The following is a 21,803-nucleotide window of genomic DNA, read 5'->3' as shown; positions in this document are numbered from 1 at the left end:
GGAAAAAAAAACCTTTTAACTATGATTAAGAATTCATAACTGAATGTATTCATAATATGTAAAAAATCATAATATGTAAAAATATATTTAACAAAAAATAAAATGATAAATAAAATCAAAACGTTGTGCTAAACGAATGCCGGGCGACAGGAACGCAGAAGTAGTAGGGTTAAGTTGCTTACCTTCGAGATTAGCTCATCGTGGCTCGCCAAGTGGGCTCGGCAGTGTATGCAGGAGTAAGTGCGATGGCAGGGCGGTAAGTAGGCCTGAAAAGTCTTCACCATCGTGCCGCCCCCACTCCCGCTTCCCGCACCGCCCGCCCCCGTCGCGACTGCTTCAACTGCAACCGTCGGAAGAATGAAGAAAGGCTTCACACACAGGAAAATCGACAGCCATTTAGAAAAATACCAATGCGGATCATGACTCGGCATGATCGGAAAAGTCAAGCATCATGTCGATTGGGAGACCAAAATATGTATTACCGGCGTGACCATCGCTCAGGGAGGCATCCTGCCTAACATCTTGGAACTCACGAAGACCAAAAAGACCTGTTATAATATGGCTGCTCCCCTTTCCCTTCCCCAAACTCAGACGTTTTTTTTATCAATCATTATTATTTACAACATTTTGAGTGTGTCCAAATACTTGTTTTTCTGCTCAATAAAAAAACTTCTTTTCATCTCAACAATAGACGATTCTAGTGAAATTCTAACGATTCAAGAACAACGTTTCGAAATTGGTTCATATATATAGAACTTCCAAGAATTTGAATAGTGTGGTTCCATAATTACATGGCATAACCCACTGAACACAAATAACATAAGAAACTCCAAAAAAAATATAAACAGTGCTGCCATTTTGATCATTTGAAATTGTATCATTGCTATCGAAAAGCCCTATATAAAGTAGATTTATGAAGTTTACTCTAATTAGTCGCCTAAAGCAGAGTTATGAAGGTCTTTTGCTGGATAGTAATCAATGATTCGATTGAATGCAAAATGTCAAAGCGATTGCGTAACAAGCTGTGGACTGTAATCCAAGTTATCAAAGAGACTGCGAGTATGGGGAATGGTAAAAGCGTTATCTGATGGAAAAGGAACATTAATTACCGCATTAAACTTCCTGGGCTAAGATTTCATACGAAAGTTAATACTTTACCTTCGAAGAGCAGTTAATTCTAAAATTACTACTACTCGATAGTAAAAACAATAAAATATTTATTCATTTTACTTTCGTTACCATTTATTGATATTAACTAATAATTTATGTATTAATTTGAAATCAAACACAGATTTTTTAAGTCTACTAAGTTGTATTTTATTAACAAAAACACATACAAAATTAATACTGTGACAATTGTTTCGCCTAGTTATATTATGGCATTTTCAAACGAATATCTTTTTTTTTTAACTGATCGATAAGCAGATTCGACATCCTAAAGTCGATAGAAATCAAAGCCCAGTAGCAAAATTAAATTTAGCTACACAATGTAGATAAATTAATAACGTCCATATGCAATCGATGACCTGTTCTTGTAACAGTTAGTAACTAAAAATAAGTCGTGTCAATTAACAGTCAAACCAAGAATATTGATGTCTTCAATGGTGAAAATAAATAGAAATATTATACTTCTTATTGAGAAATAGTAATCTATGTCAGGCGAAACAATGGCTATGTAGGTCCACCAGTAACAAGAGTAATATGCACCAACATAGCTATAGACTATGGACGATGATGAAATAATGAATCATTGTCTGGTAGTTATAGCATGTTGAGAAACGGCGACCTATGACAGACGAAACTATGGCTACGCTAGGTCCACCACTAAGAAGAGTAATATGCACCAGCATAGCTATAGACTATGGATAGATGAAATAATGAACCACTGTCGTGGTGCGACATCATGATGAGAAATTACGATCTGTGTCAGGCGAAACTATGACCATGTCAGGTCTACCACTAACAATAGTTATATGCAGCATAATAGACAATGGAAGATGATAAAATAATGAATCATTGTCTTGGTAGCTATAGTATGTTGAGAAATAGCGACATATGTCAGTCGAAACTACGGCTATGTTAGGTCCATCACTAACAAGAGTTAGATGCACTAGCATAGCTACAGACTATGGATGATGATGAAATAACAAATCATTGTCTGGCAGTTACAGCTTGTTGAGAAATGGGACGTTTAGAACTGCAAACCTGCAAAGTCGCAAAATGTTTGACAAACACGCTAGTATGACTACGACATTTCTTCCAAGGTTTTTAAGTAAAGAAATAAGAAGTACTTTCAAACAGTTTCGAGTTTTTTGATTCCGAAGACTACAGGTGTATAAAAGAAGGTGGATCGTTATGGAAACCACAACCTGTGATGGAGAATCAAACTAGACACGACTTCAGTCATATAATATGGATAGATTGATGGAAAGGAGAACCTGTGCCGATGGATCAAGACCTCTTTACTGGTGGTCATCCCTCGTGACAAAACAGAAGGAGCTGTAATGGGAATTACCTACTGGAGAGCTCTACGTTTAACAACACTTTTAACCAGAGGTCCGATCGTTATAAATATATAATGGTGATGGAAAGGTAAACCTATGCTGATGGGTCAAGCCCTATTTGCTGGTGGTGATCCCTCATAACAGAGCAGTAGAAGCTGTAATGGTAAGTGCCTACTGGAGATCTCTACGTCCGACACTTCTAACTATAGGTCCGGTCAGTATAAATATGGATGGTGATGAAAAGGAGAACCTGTTGCGATGGGTCAAGCTCTGTTTGTTGGCGGTTCTCTTTCATGAAAGCACAGCTCTACGTCCGAAACCACTTATAACTAGAGATAAATATATTATAAATATGGATGGTGATGGTATAAAGAACCTTTGCGATGGTTCAAACCCTCTTTTCTGATGGCCATCCTTCTTGAAAGAGCAGGAGTAGCTGTAACGGCCATTACTTACTGAAGAAGCTCTACGTACGACACTACTCCTAATTCCGGTCATTCAAAGTATAGATGGCTGGGGAAAGGAGAACCTGTGCCGATAGGTCAAGCCCTCTTTGCTTGTGGTTATCCCTCATGACAGAGCAGTAGAAGCTCTAATGGTAATTACCTACTGGATAGATCTACGTCCGAGACCACTCCTAGCTAGAGGTCTGGTCATTAATAAGTATGAATGGTGATGGAATGTTGAACCTGTGGCGATGGATCAAGGTTTCTTTCCTGATGGTCATCCCTAGTGTCAGAGCAGTAATGGTAATAACCTACTGGAGAGCTCTACGTCCTATACTACTCCTAACTAGAGATTCGGTCATTATGAGTATGGATAGTTGGGGAAAGAAGAACCTGTGCTGATGGATTCAGCCGTCTTTCATGGTCCATGGTGGTGGTCATCATCACATCGTGAGGAGCAGTAGGATGTAAGACGTAATGGTAATTACCTACGGTGACTGGAGAGCTCTGCGTCCGGCGCCGGCCGCGCGCCAGGCCGTACAGGCAGCACGCCGCCGCGCCGCCCGCCTGCCACATGCGCCGCGCGCCACCCGCCGCCGCCGCCAGCTGCCGCGCGCACCATCCGCCCGCCGCGCCCCTGCCGCCCGCACCCGCACTGCCGACCGAGACAATCCTGCAAGCAAGAGACAAGCCGAATCAGAAACACTGCCAAACTGTGCTGGACAAAAAATGGTTTTCAAAGACAACAGCTAGAGACGCCTTGCAGGAGTCTGAATGAAGGCCTATCCGATATCAGATCCGTGATAGTTCTAAGGAACTCTCACGAGAAGTGGTATCATACATGATAAAAATAGTGAAGGACATTGGTACCATAAATCAAGCTAGAACGCAAAATGCCGAACCCTCTTCTATTGGAACGGAAGATCTGTTGACGACAGTTCGGGTTCTCCTGAGGAGTTTTACGTGATTTCCTCCCAGCAATGAGCATATGCTAAAAAGTTCCTGATTGGCCCACACTAGATTATTCCTCCTGTTCTAAAGAACAGATTAAAATAAAACATTTTTAGCTAGAAGAAACAAAAATCTTTGTAATGATCTACTCGTATAAACCTTGAACACAATAAGCAAGGTTAATAATAAATGCTACTCCATCTAAAAAAACGATTTTAAAAAGTCCGAAAATTGACCTAAAGTTGGATTTCTGGCTATGTGGATTCTTTAGACGAAGAAAGAATGGTTTACCGTTTTAATGCTGAGATTTTTTTAAATGTATGTATGCTAAAATTGTGTGATGTTTTATTGCAAAATTTATCCTTTTTTTATGTGTACAAAATCAACGACATCTTTCTCAAATACTGATCAATTTTAGTATCTCTTTCTGATATTAGTGGAGAAGATATGAAACTACTAAAATAAAACATTTTTCCATATTTTTTGTAACATTTTATGCTTCAAGACCTCCCAGTTCGACCGCCAAAATACACTGGCGTCATCGTCGTTATATCGACGGACCGCGGTTTTGACAAAGTATGCCAGAGTCGATATTTCGATTAAGGCACTATCACGATTAAAAGAAGCTCTAAGTATTTGGGAAGAGTAAAACAAAGATACCCAAGAAAGACATGACATAACTTAATCAAAACCTAATATTAGAATTAGACAATCTGTGGGTAGACTCTTAATATAGATGACTGGTGTATTTTAGATAAACCAGAATGTACACACAGGGAGTCTATATAAGTTGTGATAGAGCTGTCTCATCCGTTTTTTCTGTTAATCTTAGACGCAAATAGACCATTAGTGACAGATAGCAGACTCGATCGGCAGAATTCCTTATGACCGAATCGCTATCACCAACACCAAACTAGCTCTAATTCCTTGAAAATAAACTATTAAGAAGATCCAAGATGTTTCGTACTACAGATCACCGCTCTACTTGAATTTCAACTCTGGTCGTGTCAAAAGCTTACATAACTCGAAGGGATATCAAAGGATAGAAAAAAAAGAACATGAGACAGAGGAATGTCATGGACAAAAGGAAAAAGGAAAAGATTTATAAGACTCATTACAAGGATTGGTCTTACAAAAAATGGCTAACAAGAGATAAAAATGGCTAATAAGAGAAGGTGGAAATAGTGTTAATATGTGAAAAGAGTGAAGAAAGAAGTAATATCAACAAATCAATCAAACAATAAACCTCAAGATTTTAATCTAGATCACTTTATGACAGTCTACATGAAAGTAAACAAAGGGTGTATGAAAGTTAGGGTGAAATGATTATTACGTATGCCGAAACAGACATGTCTGGCATTCCTTTATTTCTAACTATCCCGGTGGAGTAATTAAGTTTCACGTCACGATTAAGGATGATAAAATAATAGATTTGCAACTTCTGCACCAAGTTTCATTTTCTGGATTTCAAATTAATATTATTTTAATTAAAATAAGTCATTCGTAATCCGTCATTGTCTTCCGCCGTTGTTGAAAGAAGTGAGCGATGTGTTCTCTTTAACTAATGATTCGCAGGTATATATTTTTAAGAAAATTACCAAATAACTAATTATCACGCCTCTTTCCGCAGAGATAGGCAGAGAGAATAGAACGCTACACCACTCTGTCCTTGCAAACATCCTTGCAAACCTTCGCCTCTCCACGTTCGTGCATTCCTCACTCGTTCGTATCACATGTCTACACCATCTCAACACACTTTTCAAGGTCCAGCATGCGTTAAGTCGCATTTATCCCACCGGAGACCACCAGAGAGGTCTGTTTACACCCGATTTTTTTAAAAGAATGTATCTTAATTATTTATTAGTTTTTAGAATGTATAAAGATTTTTTTAACTCCTTACCTTTCAATAACTCTTTTCTTTTCAAAACCATATAATTATTTCGAAGAAAAACTTATTTTTTCGATGCGAAAATGGTCTTTTTAGAAAAAAAAATCAATTACTTAAATTTTACCTGGATTAAAAATTGAGAAAATTGAGTTGCGACTTAACGAATGCTGAGCTTAATCTTAATCGATAATGCTTATCTCACCCATACATTGTTTCCTTATTTCACCACATATAATCTTATCATATATCGTTTTGCCACTCATTCGTCTGAGTGATCGCAATTCGACTGCATTCAAAATAAACATATTAATAATTTTTATTTTATATGTACTGGGTTATCTACTGTACATGATAATGGGCAGAATTGTGCATGAAGTGATCGCTTAAGCCAGCCAAATGTCAGGTCGTAAGCCCCAGGATGCTCATAATTCCATCTTCTGTTATAAAACGGGAAGAGCAATACGTATTTCATATGAACTTCAAGTTATTATGTCAATTAATAATGGAATAAACATACCACACTCCTAGGTAGGAACATCCCTTTACGTGGGAGGTGAAGTAAGGCAAAAATAATATTTTAAGGTACTTTAGTGTTATCTTCGTGAATTCAGAGAACAACCGCAGAAAACTTTCCTCGCAAAACTACTCTGATCTGATTTATTGCGATCTACCCATTTATTATTGTTACGAGTGAATTTTACCTTTTGCCGAAACGGGAAAGCCAGCGAACCCCGCTCTCTGGGTTTCTGGGTTCCTGGAACGTTTTAGGGGTCAGCTGGAACTCGATTCATAAATATTTCCGAGATTTATGAATAAGGGGAAGATTGTTTGAATAAAGACGAAGCAAAAAGAGGACATTTTTCGCTTCTTATAATGAATAAGTTTTATTTTGAACCGGATTCTTGTATTAATTTTGGGAAACGATTCACTTTCACATGTTTTGGTGTCCAAATCCTTGTTCACAAATCTATGTTGAGATGTCAAAATGTAAAAATAACTGGTAAAAATAAAAAGTGGAGAAAATCCAGATTTGTGAACAAGGATTTGGACATACCCAAAAATGTTGTGAACAAAATAATCTGGTGAAATCATATTTTCAGGCGTCTTCCAGTATATAAAATAATCCGATTATAATCTTGCATACATCTAAATAAAAGGGTCTCTGCTAAAAATAATCTGGTGAAATCATATTTTCAGGCGTCTTCCAGTATATAAAATAATCCGATTATGATCTTGCATACATCTAAATAAAAGGGTCTCCGCTAAATAAAAGTTTTCTCAAACCAACGATAGATGACTCCGGTGAACATGATATATGCACGAGTTCCAAAAATTAGAGTAGTGTGGTTGTAAATCATGGGTAGAACGGTGAATGTCACACGTGCGTAAATTGATCTTAGACTTAGACTCCCATGGTCTTCTCCATCTATGTTAAGATGTCAAAACTTCACTATGAATTTCGGGCTGTTGAGCTGCGGGTCCCGTGGTAAGTGCCGCGAACTCTGAATCAGAGTTTCCGGGTTCGAATCCACTCTAGCACAACTTGATACCTACATATTTTTAATAACGGGACACTTAGCCCTTCTATACTTGTTAACGTCACGAAATTGAAAGTGTGTATAATAAGGATACATATATTTCTCAGTAAAAATATAAAGAAAAATTCTGAAAAATTCTTTACTTTCCCAAAAAGGTAAGACCACCGGATCAACAAAGGTAGGCCCTTCGGGCCAACAGATGCGAGCCTTTTGGGCCAACAAACATGTAATAATAAAAACTTACACTTTCACCTGTAGATGAACTAATGATGAACATTTATTTACATATCTAGGTAAAACTATGAAATTACTTTACAAAACAACTTTGAAATAACTTTGTAACAAAGATTTTTTATTATTGCATTGAAATATATTTATATATGTTATAACAACAGTTTTTCTTGAATAGAATAAAACTATAGACATTACTTGAACATCAATCCTGAAAATTTCATTATTACAAAACTTTCAGGATTTCAGTTCATATTTCATTTTAAGACACGTTCAAAGTATAAATAGTAGCATTGGCTAGATGCGGTGGTAACTTGATCGTTAATTTTATGAATTCTTGGATCTAGGCGCAAAATGTGTTTGGTAGGATACAAATGGTGTAAGTAAAGAAACTCAGAGTGAAAGATATAACTGCTATATACGAAAGGAAATAAGAGATATAGGAAAAGTTCAACAATAGCTGGGAACTATGGGTAGCATACCCGTATTTTACAAGCTTTTTTAATGTGTAAGAGTTCTCAAGAAAAAAAATGTTATAAACAAAACATAGGTACGGTACATACACAAAAATTATTCTATTTTAAGTAAAGATGTATATATATCACAAATGAATGCAAAATCATCTGTTTATCAATAGACGATAATATCATTTCGGTAATAAAAGTTTCAGATAACCAATTCTGATAATACTTTTGTTGTCAAGTTCTTGTTTATTACATTTCCTGAATCAAACGCTATTAAAAAAAACTATCCGCAAAAAATGACACGGTATAAATTATAATATTAATGTCGCAATTTCTGTTATTAGCGTATATTTTTTGTTTACATGCAGACAAAATTGCTCGTGAAAACTCGTTTCACCGACTAACCTTATAACTTTGTCTCCGGCGGTGATGAGAGGTTGACAATCGCAACTGAAAGATTTACAAAATATCGTCAGCCCGCGTACACTCGGCTTGTGTAGACAAAATTCTACAATTTACTAAACACGAGCGATACGAAATCACCACAAAACTGCTCACTAACGAAACCACACAACAATAAAGAAAAATAAAGAGAATCAATGATAAAAAAATCACAAGCGCGACACCGCGGAATTGTTTAAGCGAAAAACAAAAGCGTATCGACGAATATCGCGGGAAAATTACTGCGCCGTTAAATTTTGCATCAAAACATTCGAATTTCGATTGTTTTTGTTTTCTCCGCGTTCAGTATCAGGCGGTGCAGGAAGGAACGACGATCCCCCCTCGAGTCCAGCTGCGTACTGTTGCTGGTCGCGGGCACAAAGAACCGAGAAACGAACGAAACAGCTGATCGTGTGTTTACGAACCGTTCCGAACAGATGGCGAACGGGGAGCGAGGGGCGGCGGGAAGGGGGAGGGGGGTAATGGCGGAGGTAGGTGCAGAGGGGGGGAGGTCAACACAAAGCGAGCGGGAAATTGTGGACCACGTGCGACGATCTCTTTGTGTGCAGCGTTCGGCAAGTTCAGCTGCCCAGAGCGGAAGGAAAGGAGAGATCAAAGAACGAGAAAGTGGGCACGTCGATACACGGGTAGGTACCTGTCGAGGGCGCTACCCGCGCGCCCGTCGACACTAAAACATAATAGAACAATTTTAAAACTCGTGAATCATGCGACTCGCTTCGACCCAAGATTCGCAGAAATGATATGATGAGCAACTTTTTAAAAGTCATTCAGCCCGTTGTCACAAAATTTAATGGTCCTGTAAAATTACCCGCCTAGTGTTTTAACAAAGATTTTATTTATTGCTCTTTCATTCGAGATTCTTTGTAAACACTTTTCATTATCAAGGTCACTATCAATTAGTTGGTCCCGAGAAAAATAGTATGATTTTATCATTTTCCTTGTTAAGTTATAAATTTACAACATTTTGAGTGTGTCCAAATACTTGTTCACAAATCTGAATTATCTCCAATAAGGAGTTTTTTTTTTTACATCTCAACATTGATGAAGAAGAATATGGAGGTCTGGGCATTTACAGAGCTTACGACCGTCATATGCTTGGTTAAGTGATCACTTTACACACGTGTAAGATTCACCTATGTTACAATCCTAGAATACAAGAAATGGTGAATATTACACGTGTGTAAAGAGATCAATTAATCAAACCTATGACGGTCGTAATCTCTGTAAATGCCCAGATTGCCATTATCTTCTTCATCTATGTTGAGATGCCAATAAAAAAAGTTTAAAAATTACATATTTACATCAAGATTAGAAATGACATAATTTGTAAAACCGATTATTGGTCGAATTTGACAAAGGGCACATGGCGTCATGAAGTCGTGACCGAGAAAATAATTTCTTTCTGAATATATTTTATACAAAAATAAATAAAGCAAACTGTATCGAGTAAATTAGGGTGAAAAAAGTAGTATCAAAATGTAAAACAAGCAAAATAATGGAACAATTCGATAGTAATAAACTCAAACCGAGTAGAAACCAACTTAGAACAAAATATAGTAGTATAAAACAAACATAAGTCAAATTGCAACACGTTTTCGAGGTAAAACAAACATGGAAGAAACGTAAAGGAACAGCATAGAACAAAACAAAGAAAGGTAAAAATAAGCAAAATAAAATAATAATCCGATAAAAATCAATTCAAACCGAGTAGGGATCAGCGTAGAACAAAATATAGTAATATAAAACAAACATAAGTCAAATTGCAACACGTTCTCCGAGGTACAACAGAAACAGAAGAAACGTGAAGGAACAACGTAGAACAAAACAAAGGAAGGTAAAACAAATATAATAAAGAATAATAATCCAATAATAATAAATTCAAACAGAATTGGGATCAGCGTAGAACAAAATATAGTAATATCTAACAAACGTAAGTCAAATTGTATCACGTTCTCCGAGGTACAACAGAAACAGAAGAAACGTGAAGGAACAACGTAGAACAAAACAAAGAAATGTAAAACAAGCATAATAAAGAATAATAATCGAAAAATAATAAATTCAAACTGAATTCAGATCAGCGTGGAACAAAATATAGTAATATAAAACAAAAATAAGTCAAATTGCAACACGTTCTCCGAGGTACAAAAGAAAAGGAAGAAAAGCAAAGGAACAAAGTAGAATAAAACAAACAAAAAAATAATCCGATAATAATACAAATTGAATAGAGATCAGGGTAGAACAAAAGAAAGAAAGATAAAAAAAACCATAACAGAACAGGGATCAGAATAGAACAAAATACATAAATATAAAACAAACATCAACAAATCAAAACAAAAACCAAACAAAACATCAAGTCAGATTGCAACACGTTCTCCGAGGTGCAACAGAAATGGAAGAAACGTGAAGGAAGAACAATATATATAAAAATAAGGATAGTAATTATAATAATTATAAAGTCAATAATAATAAACTCAAACTGAATAGGGATCAGAATAGAACAAAATACAGAAATATAAAACAAACATCAACAAATCAAAACAAAAACCAAACAAAACATCAAGTCAAATTGCAACACGCTCTCCGAGGTACAACAGAAACGGAAGAAACGTGAAGGAAGAACATGTAGATGATATAACAACGATAATTTATTGCGTTATTGGTAATAAATACAATATAATGATGTGAGGAAAGCGTTCGGAATCGACGATCGGACGCTCGACCAAAAGACCAACTGGCGCGATGGATGTGGCCACCACTACTACTACGGCTGTCCTCCCACACACGCACAAACGTGTAGGCAAACTTGACTTAGTATAATAACATACTATGTGCACACACATATAGGTACTTGAGCTAGCGATAACAGTATTTCAACAGATACCGATATCTCGCTCGAATAAGGCGAATTACACTCGAGATGCGCATTTCATATATTGCGACGCCATTCAATACGAGAAAACGAGAATACAGTACTTATTTATTTACATCTCAACATAGATGAAGAAGAATATGGGTGTCTGGGCGTTTACGGGGCTTACGACCGCCATAGGCTGGCTTAAGTGATCACTTTACACACGTGTAACATACACCAATTCTCCCCTTGATTGAAAACCACACTACTCAATTTCTTGGAAGTTATATATACATCAAGATTAGTCTTAAGGGGAAATAGTATATATATATATATATAAATATATATATATATATATATATATATATATATATATATATATATATATATATATATATATATATATATATATATATATATATATATATATATATATATATATATATATATATATATATATATATATATATATATATATATATATATATATATATATATATATATATATATATATATTTATTTATATATATATATATATACATTGTTTTTTTTTGTCGTATGTCTATTTTAAATTCAAAGTGTACTGGAGTAGCCCTGAAAAGGGTTAGACATGGTTTTACTGTACATAATACGATAAATTAAGCGTTTTCAATACGTACAGAATGACCTAAATCAATTGAACGAAGTAGAAAATAGAAAACCACTCGATTAGAGCTAATCTCGCTGGCGCCATTACAAAATCTTGTTATTCAATATAGACTTATTTTACACGGCTATCGAAACTAAATGTTTTCTTAAACGAGTGACGTTTTCTGTGGTGGATTTGAACTAGTAAACATATAACCAGAGGAAGGAACCCCATAATTTATTCCTACCTACATGTTTCTATTTTAAATGCAATGCATGTCCACCATAGTGTAAATGCGACCAATGTCACCATGTCGAATTAAGGTGTCTTGATACTAAACGTAAAGTATTTTGTACATTAAAAGCATTTTTAACTTTGTGGTATGTTCTGACATTTATACAAAAATAAAAAATTTAACAATTTCATTTTAATCTACATTTGACCGTATGAATGGAATGATTACTTCGAAACTGGTAGTCACGAAGTACTGTAATTTTAAAGTGGTATTACACAAAGTGAACGATGAATGATAAGGAGAGTTTTAAACGTAAAGTATTTCAATCGTTTTAAAAACATATGTATTATGTATGCATTAATTTAAAATGCCAGGTAAGTATATATGCATGTGTATGTGAGTGTATGTGTATACATATTCGTAAATATTTTATATATAAATGTGAACAATAATTGGTTAGTAGCCCGTATGTCGTTTTGTCCGCCTCCGTGGTGTAATGATTTGCGCGTTTGGCTACCGTGCTGGAGATCCCGGGTTCGATTCCCAGGCGGGTCGAATTTATTTTTTCACTCTAATATTTATTCAATATTACTCTTGACTGGTACCTGAAGTGGAGGGTTGATCACCTTTCCTTCATGTGTTAACGATGAAGATAACACTGCGTTTATGTGATGCAGCGCCCTACGCACCATCGAGTGCGGATGAGGGTTCGAAGATGTCGTTTTGATTGTTAAAATAACTGTAAATTGTAAAGCGCCCTTGAGGGGATTTCTCACGAAAATGGCGCTATATAAATTGTCCAATAAATCATAAATGAGTACATTTAAATTTTTAGTTCACTAATTAAAAGATTCAAAAAAATGGCACAAAACAACATCATTTTGTAACGCCATACTGATCGTCTTCGATTTTACTGATTCTTGACACGCGATCATTTAAAATTTATACAATCAAATCTTCATAGAGAATATATTAGAAGTGTAGTAGTTTACAAATTACAAGCATAGAAGCACGGCCATATCAGTAGTCACTAGTAAAGCTTATTATCTTAAAACTGTTTGTCCTGCCATCCTTTTGTTTCTTCTTTATTAAATATATATATATATATATATATATATATATATATATATATATATATATATATATATATATATATATATATATATATATATATATATATATATATATATATATATATATATATATATATATATATATATTTATATATATATACATATATATATATATATATATGTATATGTATATATATATATATATATATATATATATATATATGTATATATATATATATATATATATATATATATATATATATAGATATATATATATATATATATATATATATATATATATATATATATATATATATATATATATATATATATATATATATATATATATATATATATAAACCAGCCTATGACGGTCGTCAGCCCCGTGAATGCCCGGACTTCCATATTCTTCTACATCTTTGATGAGCTGTCAAAAAATAATATGAAAATAACTCCTGTAATTGGAGATAATCCAGATTTTGTATATATATATATATATATATATATATATATATATATATATATATATATATATATATATATATATATAACAAGTATTTTGACACACTCAAAATGTTGTAAAACTAAAAAATTGATACATCCTGATTGAATAACATTCAAGAATAATTATTTTACAACAATGAGGCCCACGCACATATTGCGTTAAATATTTTAGCAGTGACATATTTTCGACTATTATCCATTCGTATACGTATATGTATGTATAAGCGTTCTCAGAAATAGATAATCAATATTAAAAAAATACATGTTCATACACATTATTTGTAAACATCCTGTTGCTCAAACACAAATGAGGACTATTAAACGTATGTACAGACTGTGCCCATTTGAAACGGAAGAAAATATTGGTATATCAAGTTTAAGTATGTGCATAATTTATTATGTTCATTAGACATTAACTGTTGAAGAAGCCCATTACTGTACATTATATTTGTAAATAACGATGTTACTTACGTCCCTGAAAATTCAATTGATCTAGAAACTAGAGAACACAACAATATGGCTCGAATTTTCCGGCATTCCAATAAATTTCAACAGCATCCTGTACGTTCTTTGTATTATATATCCAATTAGAATCACACAATTCCACACGTATTTAGTAATATAATATTTCGTGAAGAACGTTTTCACCAGTATATATTAATTAATTCGGACCGAATATTGCTTCCACGAATTTAATCGAAAAAGGGATAATATACAGGTAGATTACACATTATATAAGAACTTAACTTACTCTTCGACTCGAAGGTGCCCAATGCTTTTGACAAATTCACGTGAAGATATATATTTATTTATATTAATCAACACCAGTTTGATGATCGCTTGTCAACATAATAAAAAAAAAGTTATTTGTACATGAACTATATTCTCAATATTATTAATATTCAAAGCATTTACTTTGTGGTTAGTCATTTTTACTTATTTATTTTTTTACAAAAATGTTAATAAAATTAGTATATAACCACTCACCGAGATTTTTACGTCTACCGGTTTCGAGACGTACCCATCTCTTCGTCAGGACAATCACTAACACAGCATGCAAACAATACTACCCTTCACCACCATAGCACCATTTACACACTCAAAACTACACAAAATGTCTAACACATGCGATTTTTGGTCGACCCGAAGACCAACATGCACTATACTTTTCAATACAGACATGCGTTACGAGCCGAGGTTAAACGTACATTAAAATTAGACTAGGAATCGAATCTACTTATATACTTGTAGGATGAAAGGAGTGGGGGGGGGTTCGAATTGGATATTGACGAATCGTGTTTAACCGATGTCGAATCAAACAATGGACTATGTGTAAAATTTATTTGGTTGTTAATTAGAGGAATATTATTTTTAAGTGCTTTCCTAATATAAAATCTCCATAATACTAAATAATATGGAGATTTTTTATATTAGGAAAATCTCGGTGAGTGGTTATATACTAATTTTATCAACATTTTTGTAAAAAAATAAATAAGAACTATATTCTTTCATTCTTATATAAAATGCGGTTCCAATAAGAAGCGTCAGTAATTTTTAAAAATATTATATAATAGGTACGAAAAGTACAAACAAATCATATCAACCTATGTATCAAAGAAGAAAGCTTTTAAGAAAACGTCAGGATCATCAAGTAACTCAATTTGCCTGACAACTTTTTTAAAATTTATTCCAACAAAAAAAAACAAATTAAATTGTTTTGTGTGTCCGTTTTAGAGAGATGAATAAATTAATTTAAAATAATTCTGAGAGACATACAATAAAAGAGGAAAAAAAACTAGATAGGATATCCGTCGAAAATCCATAGAAGAATATTCCTTCATTATATCGTGCAAATTCACGTTCAGAGCGAAGAATGTCATATTTATATTTGTACACAAACGATGAAAATAATTACATATTTATATCCATAATACTTATATTTTAAAGAAATATACAATAACCGAGGGATATGATAAGAGAAAAAAATAAGGAAGAACCTTTAGATTAGCCATGAACGATGGAATTAAAAAAAATGAATGAAATGATCAAAACATCAAAATAATCGTAAATAAATTCGGTTTTTAGAAATGACTATTTCAATGTTATCACGCCAATTGGTAGACAAACTTGGTTGCGTATTGTGTGTTTGTTAGTCGTCCTAATATATTTGACAATGGATCATTTTCAGACGGGAGGAATATGTAATTTAACATAGGTACTCAACCTATAAAGGATTGTATTAGACTCGTTTTGTGTTTATAATAGCCGATATCATCAATATTTTCATTCATCATTTTCTTTTGCAAAATTCACCTTCGTAAAAACGTGTTTTTCGTAAGTTGGCAACGAATGACGTCACAGAAACGAATCCACACTACTACTATTACAGCTCTATAAAGCAGATGCATAAAAAGATACGCCCCATAACACACCCGATGACATTAATTTGATGACGTATAGCGGTTTCCGTTTTTTGTTTTATTCAAATATCTAAAGTTTAAACCTTCATAACTCCCTTATTTATGTACAGATTTCAATAGTAATCGTACCGATTGTCTTGTGATTTTTCACATTATTTTTTTAGCTAATGAGAAAAACATCATGAGAAAAATCCATTTTTCATTAAAAAAAATAAGCTGGAAAGAAATATGGACCGAGAAAAAGTAACGTATACCCGAAAAAGTAACTATAGCCCATTAGTCTCATTTCTACTTTAGACCTACATAATGGGGTGGAAGTTTTATAGGGAGAAGAGTCCATATTTCCCTTGAATCGGTGATCAAATATTCTCGGCAGATTTCGAATATTCAAATTGATCAATTTAAATTTATCACAACTTCCAGGTGACTTGGGCTGAAGTTTTTAACCGTTTGGCAACCAAAAACCGATATATCGACTTTCAATACTCAATCAAAAAATTTCGGGTCCGCATCAGTTACATTTCGGACAGTATGTTAGGTGTTCCCTCTTGGTGGTTTTTTTGTTCAAATTATTTTTTTTTTCAATAAGTTATAAGTAGGTATTTGGAATGAAAAGATGATTTATATCTTACAATAAGTCATAATATTACAAAAATTTAAGTTAAAAATATTCATAAACAAAGTATAATACAGATTAATATGGTTTATAAAAAAAAATTAAGAGAGACAGAAAACAGAAAAACAAATTTATACAAATGTCAAATCATGATAATTTTTGTCTTCTTTCTCTCATTAATTTTTTTTTATACACATGTTAAATCGTAATAGTTTTATTTTAATGACCTGACGATAGAATGATTTTCCGAAACCGGTAGTCACGAATAAGTGTTTATAAAAGTGGTATTACACAGAGTGAACAATGGATGATAAGTGGTTTGATTTCTTACAGTACCCCAATGTTGTCCATGCTTTTAATATACAAAATAAATTATAAAGCACTTTTTTTTTAAATCGCGGTATTTATAGCACTGTGACCCCAAAAGCCCTGGTAGCCAAAGGGCTAAAATAGCCAAAGAGTGCCCGGTATGAGCGGAAACGTGCTAAATATGCAAATAAATTTAATAAATCACATTTTCACCGGCACATCCGAGATACCTACGGACGACGTCCTCCGCAAGTGGGGTTTTTCACCCGCTGGTCGCCCATTGGGTGCCGAGTAGGTACATACATTGGCAAATATTATTCTTGTACCGGGACGGGTTCATTGAATTATTAGCTATCCGAGAGCTATAAAATCGAAATAAATACAAATTACACAAGTTCCTTTGTGTCTCATCTGACCGCAAATGACTGTTTGTGGATTTTAGTACTCTAGTTGAATGATTTGAAATGAGCTGAAAATATTGCTTACATAATAATAAAAAATAATCGAAAAACTAACTAACTATAGGCATAAAAAATGAAATATGGGTTTAAATCATATTCGATTTTTTTTTCAAATGGTTTCTTTAATTCCTGTACTAGGTAATATATACATTTTGAAAACTGTCCCACCGCATTCCCAGTTCTGATATAGAAACATCTAGGCTTCCTGACAAACCTGCTCTTGCAAAGCATTTTTTTTTAACTAAGTTGTGAAATTTATTGAAACAACATAAAATTGTATCCCAATTTTACTGTGAATTTACATTTAAAAGCTGTAACTGCCAATCAAAATAAATACAAGTTTGTAAGTCCATCACCAAATTTTCTAGAAGTACTCCGGTATAGGCAGTGAAAGGGATTAGTATTTGGTTCAGTTAGTCAGCTAGATCCGATTCCTACCCGACGTTGACCAGTACACAGACGCTTACAACCCCGACCAGCACAGCAGGTAATATATAAAATATATAATTCGACAATATTTATATGTTGACTAACCAACTAACCATAACGTTGCTTCTCCGCAGGAACAGGGAGAGGGAATAAAACGTCACACCACTCTGTCTTAGCAAACAATCTTCGCCTCTTCCATATTCATACATCTCCTCATATTTACCCGCCGATTATTCCGACTCCTGACTTGTAGTTTCTTTAGGACCATTTATAATTAGGACAACTATTTTTCCACCAAGATTTCGTTTAGGATTTGCTCGAAAGTTCCAACATAAATATTTATAACCTTTCGGCGTGTTATCAATAATTTTAAGTTATAGAGTTCTTGGTAATGCAGGAATATTTATAATAACATATTACAACATGGTATAACAGTTTAATCATCGTCATTTTCTGCCGAGACTCTGTCGGTGGTATTATAGAGGCGACCTCAGTATTTGGCAGGATATTGCGGTTGGGTTTCCGCTTATCCTCATACGACCATTATGGACAAACGTGTATTTCATTAAAATTATATTTTATTTTATTTTTTGAAATACACCGACTATTGATTTGACCCGACTGCCCGACCGCCGACTAGTCGAGAAAACAAAAAGCATTTTGACATCTCAATATAGATGAAGAAGAATATGAAAATCTGGGTATTTACAGGGATTCTGGCCTGTCATAGGTTTTGTTCAGTGATCATTTTACACACGTATAACATTAAAAAAAATTCACCAGCCCCCTCAACCAAATGCATCCAGAACCATGACCGCAGCAAGAATTATTATTAACTTCATTCAGTGACTTTTATATTTTAAGTGAGTTTTAGATTCCTAAACATTTCTTTTTTTTTTTACACGAAGAAGAATATGGAAGTCTGGGCATTTACAGGGCTGACGACCGTCATAGTCATTTTCATCTGACCAATAGATGTCCCTTGTGAAGTTCTAGTGATTCAAGAACAATGTTTCTAAATTGGTTCATATATGTATATAGAAATTCCAAGAATTTGAGTAGTGTGGTTGTCAATAATGGGTAGAATTGGTGAATGTTATACGTGTGTAAAGTGATCACTTAAAGCAGCCTAAAACGGTCGTCAGCCCCCTAAATGCCCAGACTTCCATATTCTTCTTCATCTTTGATGAGATATAAAAAATAATAATAATAATAATATGAAAAATAACTCCTTTAATTGGAGATAATCTAGATTTGTGAACAAGTATTTGGACACAATCAAAATGTTTTCCTAAACTTTTAATTAAATTAAATTAATAAAACCTAAAATAATAAACAGTGTTATTTAAGCAAGTACGAATTTTATTGCTAAGTAATCTTTTGCTGAGTTTTTATTTTAAACTGGAATTGCATTTATTATTTATGTAATTACAAGGTCCATTAAGTGTATTTTTATTTTTTAGAACTAACAAAAAGATGTTATTTTAATCTGTGTTGGGACAGGATGGATAATATTATGTGTGTCAATCAGGATTTGCTCATTGCTGGGAGGAAACCACGTGAAACTTCTCAGGAGAGTGCAGACAGTTGACTGACATCAGCAGACCTTCCGTTCCACTAGAAGAGGGTTCGGTATTTTGTTTCCTAGCTTGGTCTTTTGATGAGATAAAGATTGAGGTATTCAAGCATCATCATACAATATCAACAACTCACCTCACAATAATGAAAGAAGATAATAAAATTATTTGAATTGTTGGGTAATATATCCAAAATAAAACAAGGTTTGTTGGATTGAATTCTACATCTATTTATGTATATGTTAATGCGTGACGCGTTTCGTCTTCTAAGGACATTATCAAACACATTGAGTGTTGCACTGTCTGCAGTTCCAATAAATAAATCATAAATTTATGCCGATTCAGGCTCTGTGATGGGATAATATGATACAACCGTATTTAGCAATGAAACAAGATCATAGTGTTTTCCATACTTTATAATCATTGTTATCATACCAATGGTCACGACACAATACTGCTGCATCTTGCAGACAGCGCGTTGCGGAGTCAGGCTAGAACGATTCTCTAAACGCCTGTTGCTAGTTACGTCACACCACCAATAAATAACAACGTCAATACAAGTATACAAGAGCATCATTATTCGCCATTCGGAAGATGGATAGTAATTGCAAATGGCCGGTATCCGAAAGTAACAATTTAAGATGTTTCAATATAATTCTCCAATTATTTTTAAATAAATTTAAAATATCTTTTTTCTTATTTGATAACAAAACACACGTATAGGATGTTTTTTTAAGGGGTATAAAAATTCAAATTTCCCACAATAAATTGGTGATGGCACCCGCCGTGTGGCATGTTGCGCCATCTTGTTGAAACCACAGCTTTGTCACATCAATGCCATTCAACTGAGGTACGAAGAAATCAGTAATCATGGTCCGGTAGCGCTCTCCATTGACCGTAACATTCTGGCCGGCATCTTTTTAAAAAAATATATGCAAATATATAAAATATAAGCAAACCAAACAGTATTTTAATGGATGTAAGGGCGTCTCGACAAAGGCTTCTGAGTTTTCTTCACTCCTAATTCGGCAATTTTGCTTATTGACATAGCCATTTCACCAAAAATGTGCCTCATCAGTGAACAAAACTTAGCTGTGAAAAAGAGGATTAAGCTGAATATTGTTTTCGGCCCATTCGCCGAATCTGCGATGCGCATAATGGTCATTCAGTCCATTCATGGTGAAATGCCAAAAAGTACTGACTACTAAGCAACAACTTTCTACAGACTGTCAAATTGACAGTCTGTAGGAACAATATTACCAGTTTAATAACCAAACCTCTAAAAAAAAACACCCTATACAATCGTGTTGAGACCATGTGACCACATTGACAAGCTGTTGGTCAATACCGCGAATTTACGTGATCGGAGTTGAATGTTATATTACCTACACGACTAAGAAAATCAGGAGACGCAAAGAGGAGGGTTTACAACGCTGATTTTGATGGTAGCTATTTCGAGCGAAAGCCACAATTCAAAATCATTAATAATCATGTAATCAAAGACTTGTGATTTGGGTTGGTATATTGTTTTAAAATAACAGCCCATAAGTCAAAATATAAATTATGCAATATCCTCTGATGGACCTTTGAATTACAAAAGGATAATCTTTCGACCCAATAAAGGCGAGCCCTTAGGGTGAGTAGAAGCAGACCCATTTGAATATTCGGTTTAGGAGTTGTTAAATTTTCAATTTAAAATTCACGATATTAAATCTGTTTAATTTTCGATCGGATTCGTCCATTTCAAGTTATCACTTGACCGGCTTATGACAGGTCATAAGGCCTGCAAACATCCAGAATAAGATTACAGATGGTTTTCGTTTACTAAGAAAGATAAATTAGAAACAATTCGCATTTTATTTAAGACCTGGGATGATGTTATGAAGTGGAAAACCACTGTTGTACGAGTAGTAGACATGTTCGGTAAAACTGGATTTCATCGAGTGTAAGACTGGCGTTAACAGAGACCTTAACCTTTTTCGATCTAAAAATATATTTTAATTCCAATGTTCATTAAAAAAGAGTTAATTATTTTTCTCAAAGTACAGTACAAATATAAAATAATAAAAAAACGTTCACCCGCAATATTCGCATCTATTCTGGATTGCATATAAATAATAAGACCCACAGAATCAAAACCGAATGCCTCCGTAGTGTAAAAGTCAGCACGCTCGGATACCGTTCTGTAGGTCCCGGGTTTGATTCCCAGGGTGGGG

General features: G+C 34.1%; 1 protein-coding gene across 6 annotated transcripts in view; it reads right to left on the bottom strand.

Annotated features, from left to right (window-relative positions):
• The window catches only part of Ypel (Yippee-like), a 190,374-nt gene that overhangs the window by 67,189 nt on the left and 101,382 nt on the right, over positions 1–21,803 (bottom strand). For 2 of the 6 annotated variants that reach the window (XM_088259793.1, XM_088259794.1), the window contains 2 exons: positions 3,439–3,623; positions 183–340 (listed from right to left, as the gene is read on the bottom strand). In XM_088259793.1, the coding sequence (XP_088115919.1) occupies positions 183–340; positions 3,439–3,526 (246 nt within the window). In that variant the 5' untranslated portion in view covers positions 3,527–3,623. Of the gene's footprint in view, positions 1–182; positions 341–3,438; positions 3,624–8,427; positions 8,825–21,803 lie in introns of those variants that run through there. The other 4 variants (XM_088259790.1, XM_088259791.1, XM_088259792.1 and 1 more) reach the window with 3 other exon arrangements.

The sequence above is a fragment of the Brachycentrus maculatus genome, unplaced genomic scaffold (genome assembly GCF_059751285.1).
Source record: "Brachycentrus maculatus isolate JH-2025_06_01 unplaced genomic scaffold, ASM5975128v1 h1tg000120l, whole genome shotgun sequence".
NCBI classification, from domain to species: Eukaryota; Metazoa; Arthropoda; class Insecta; order Trichoptera; family Brachycentridae; genus Brachycentrus; species Brachycentrus maculatus.
Note: the sequence above shows the minus strand (reverse complement) of the source record. Positions and strands in the feature narration are given on the sequence as shown.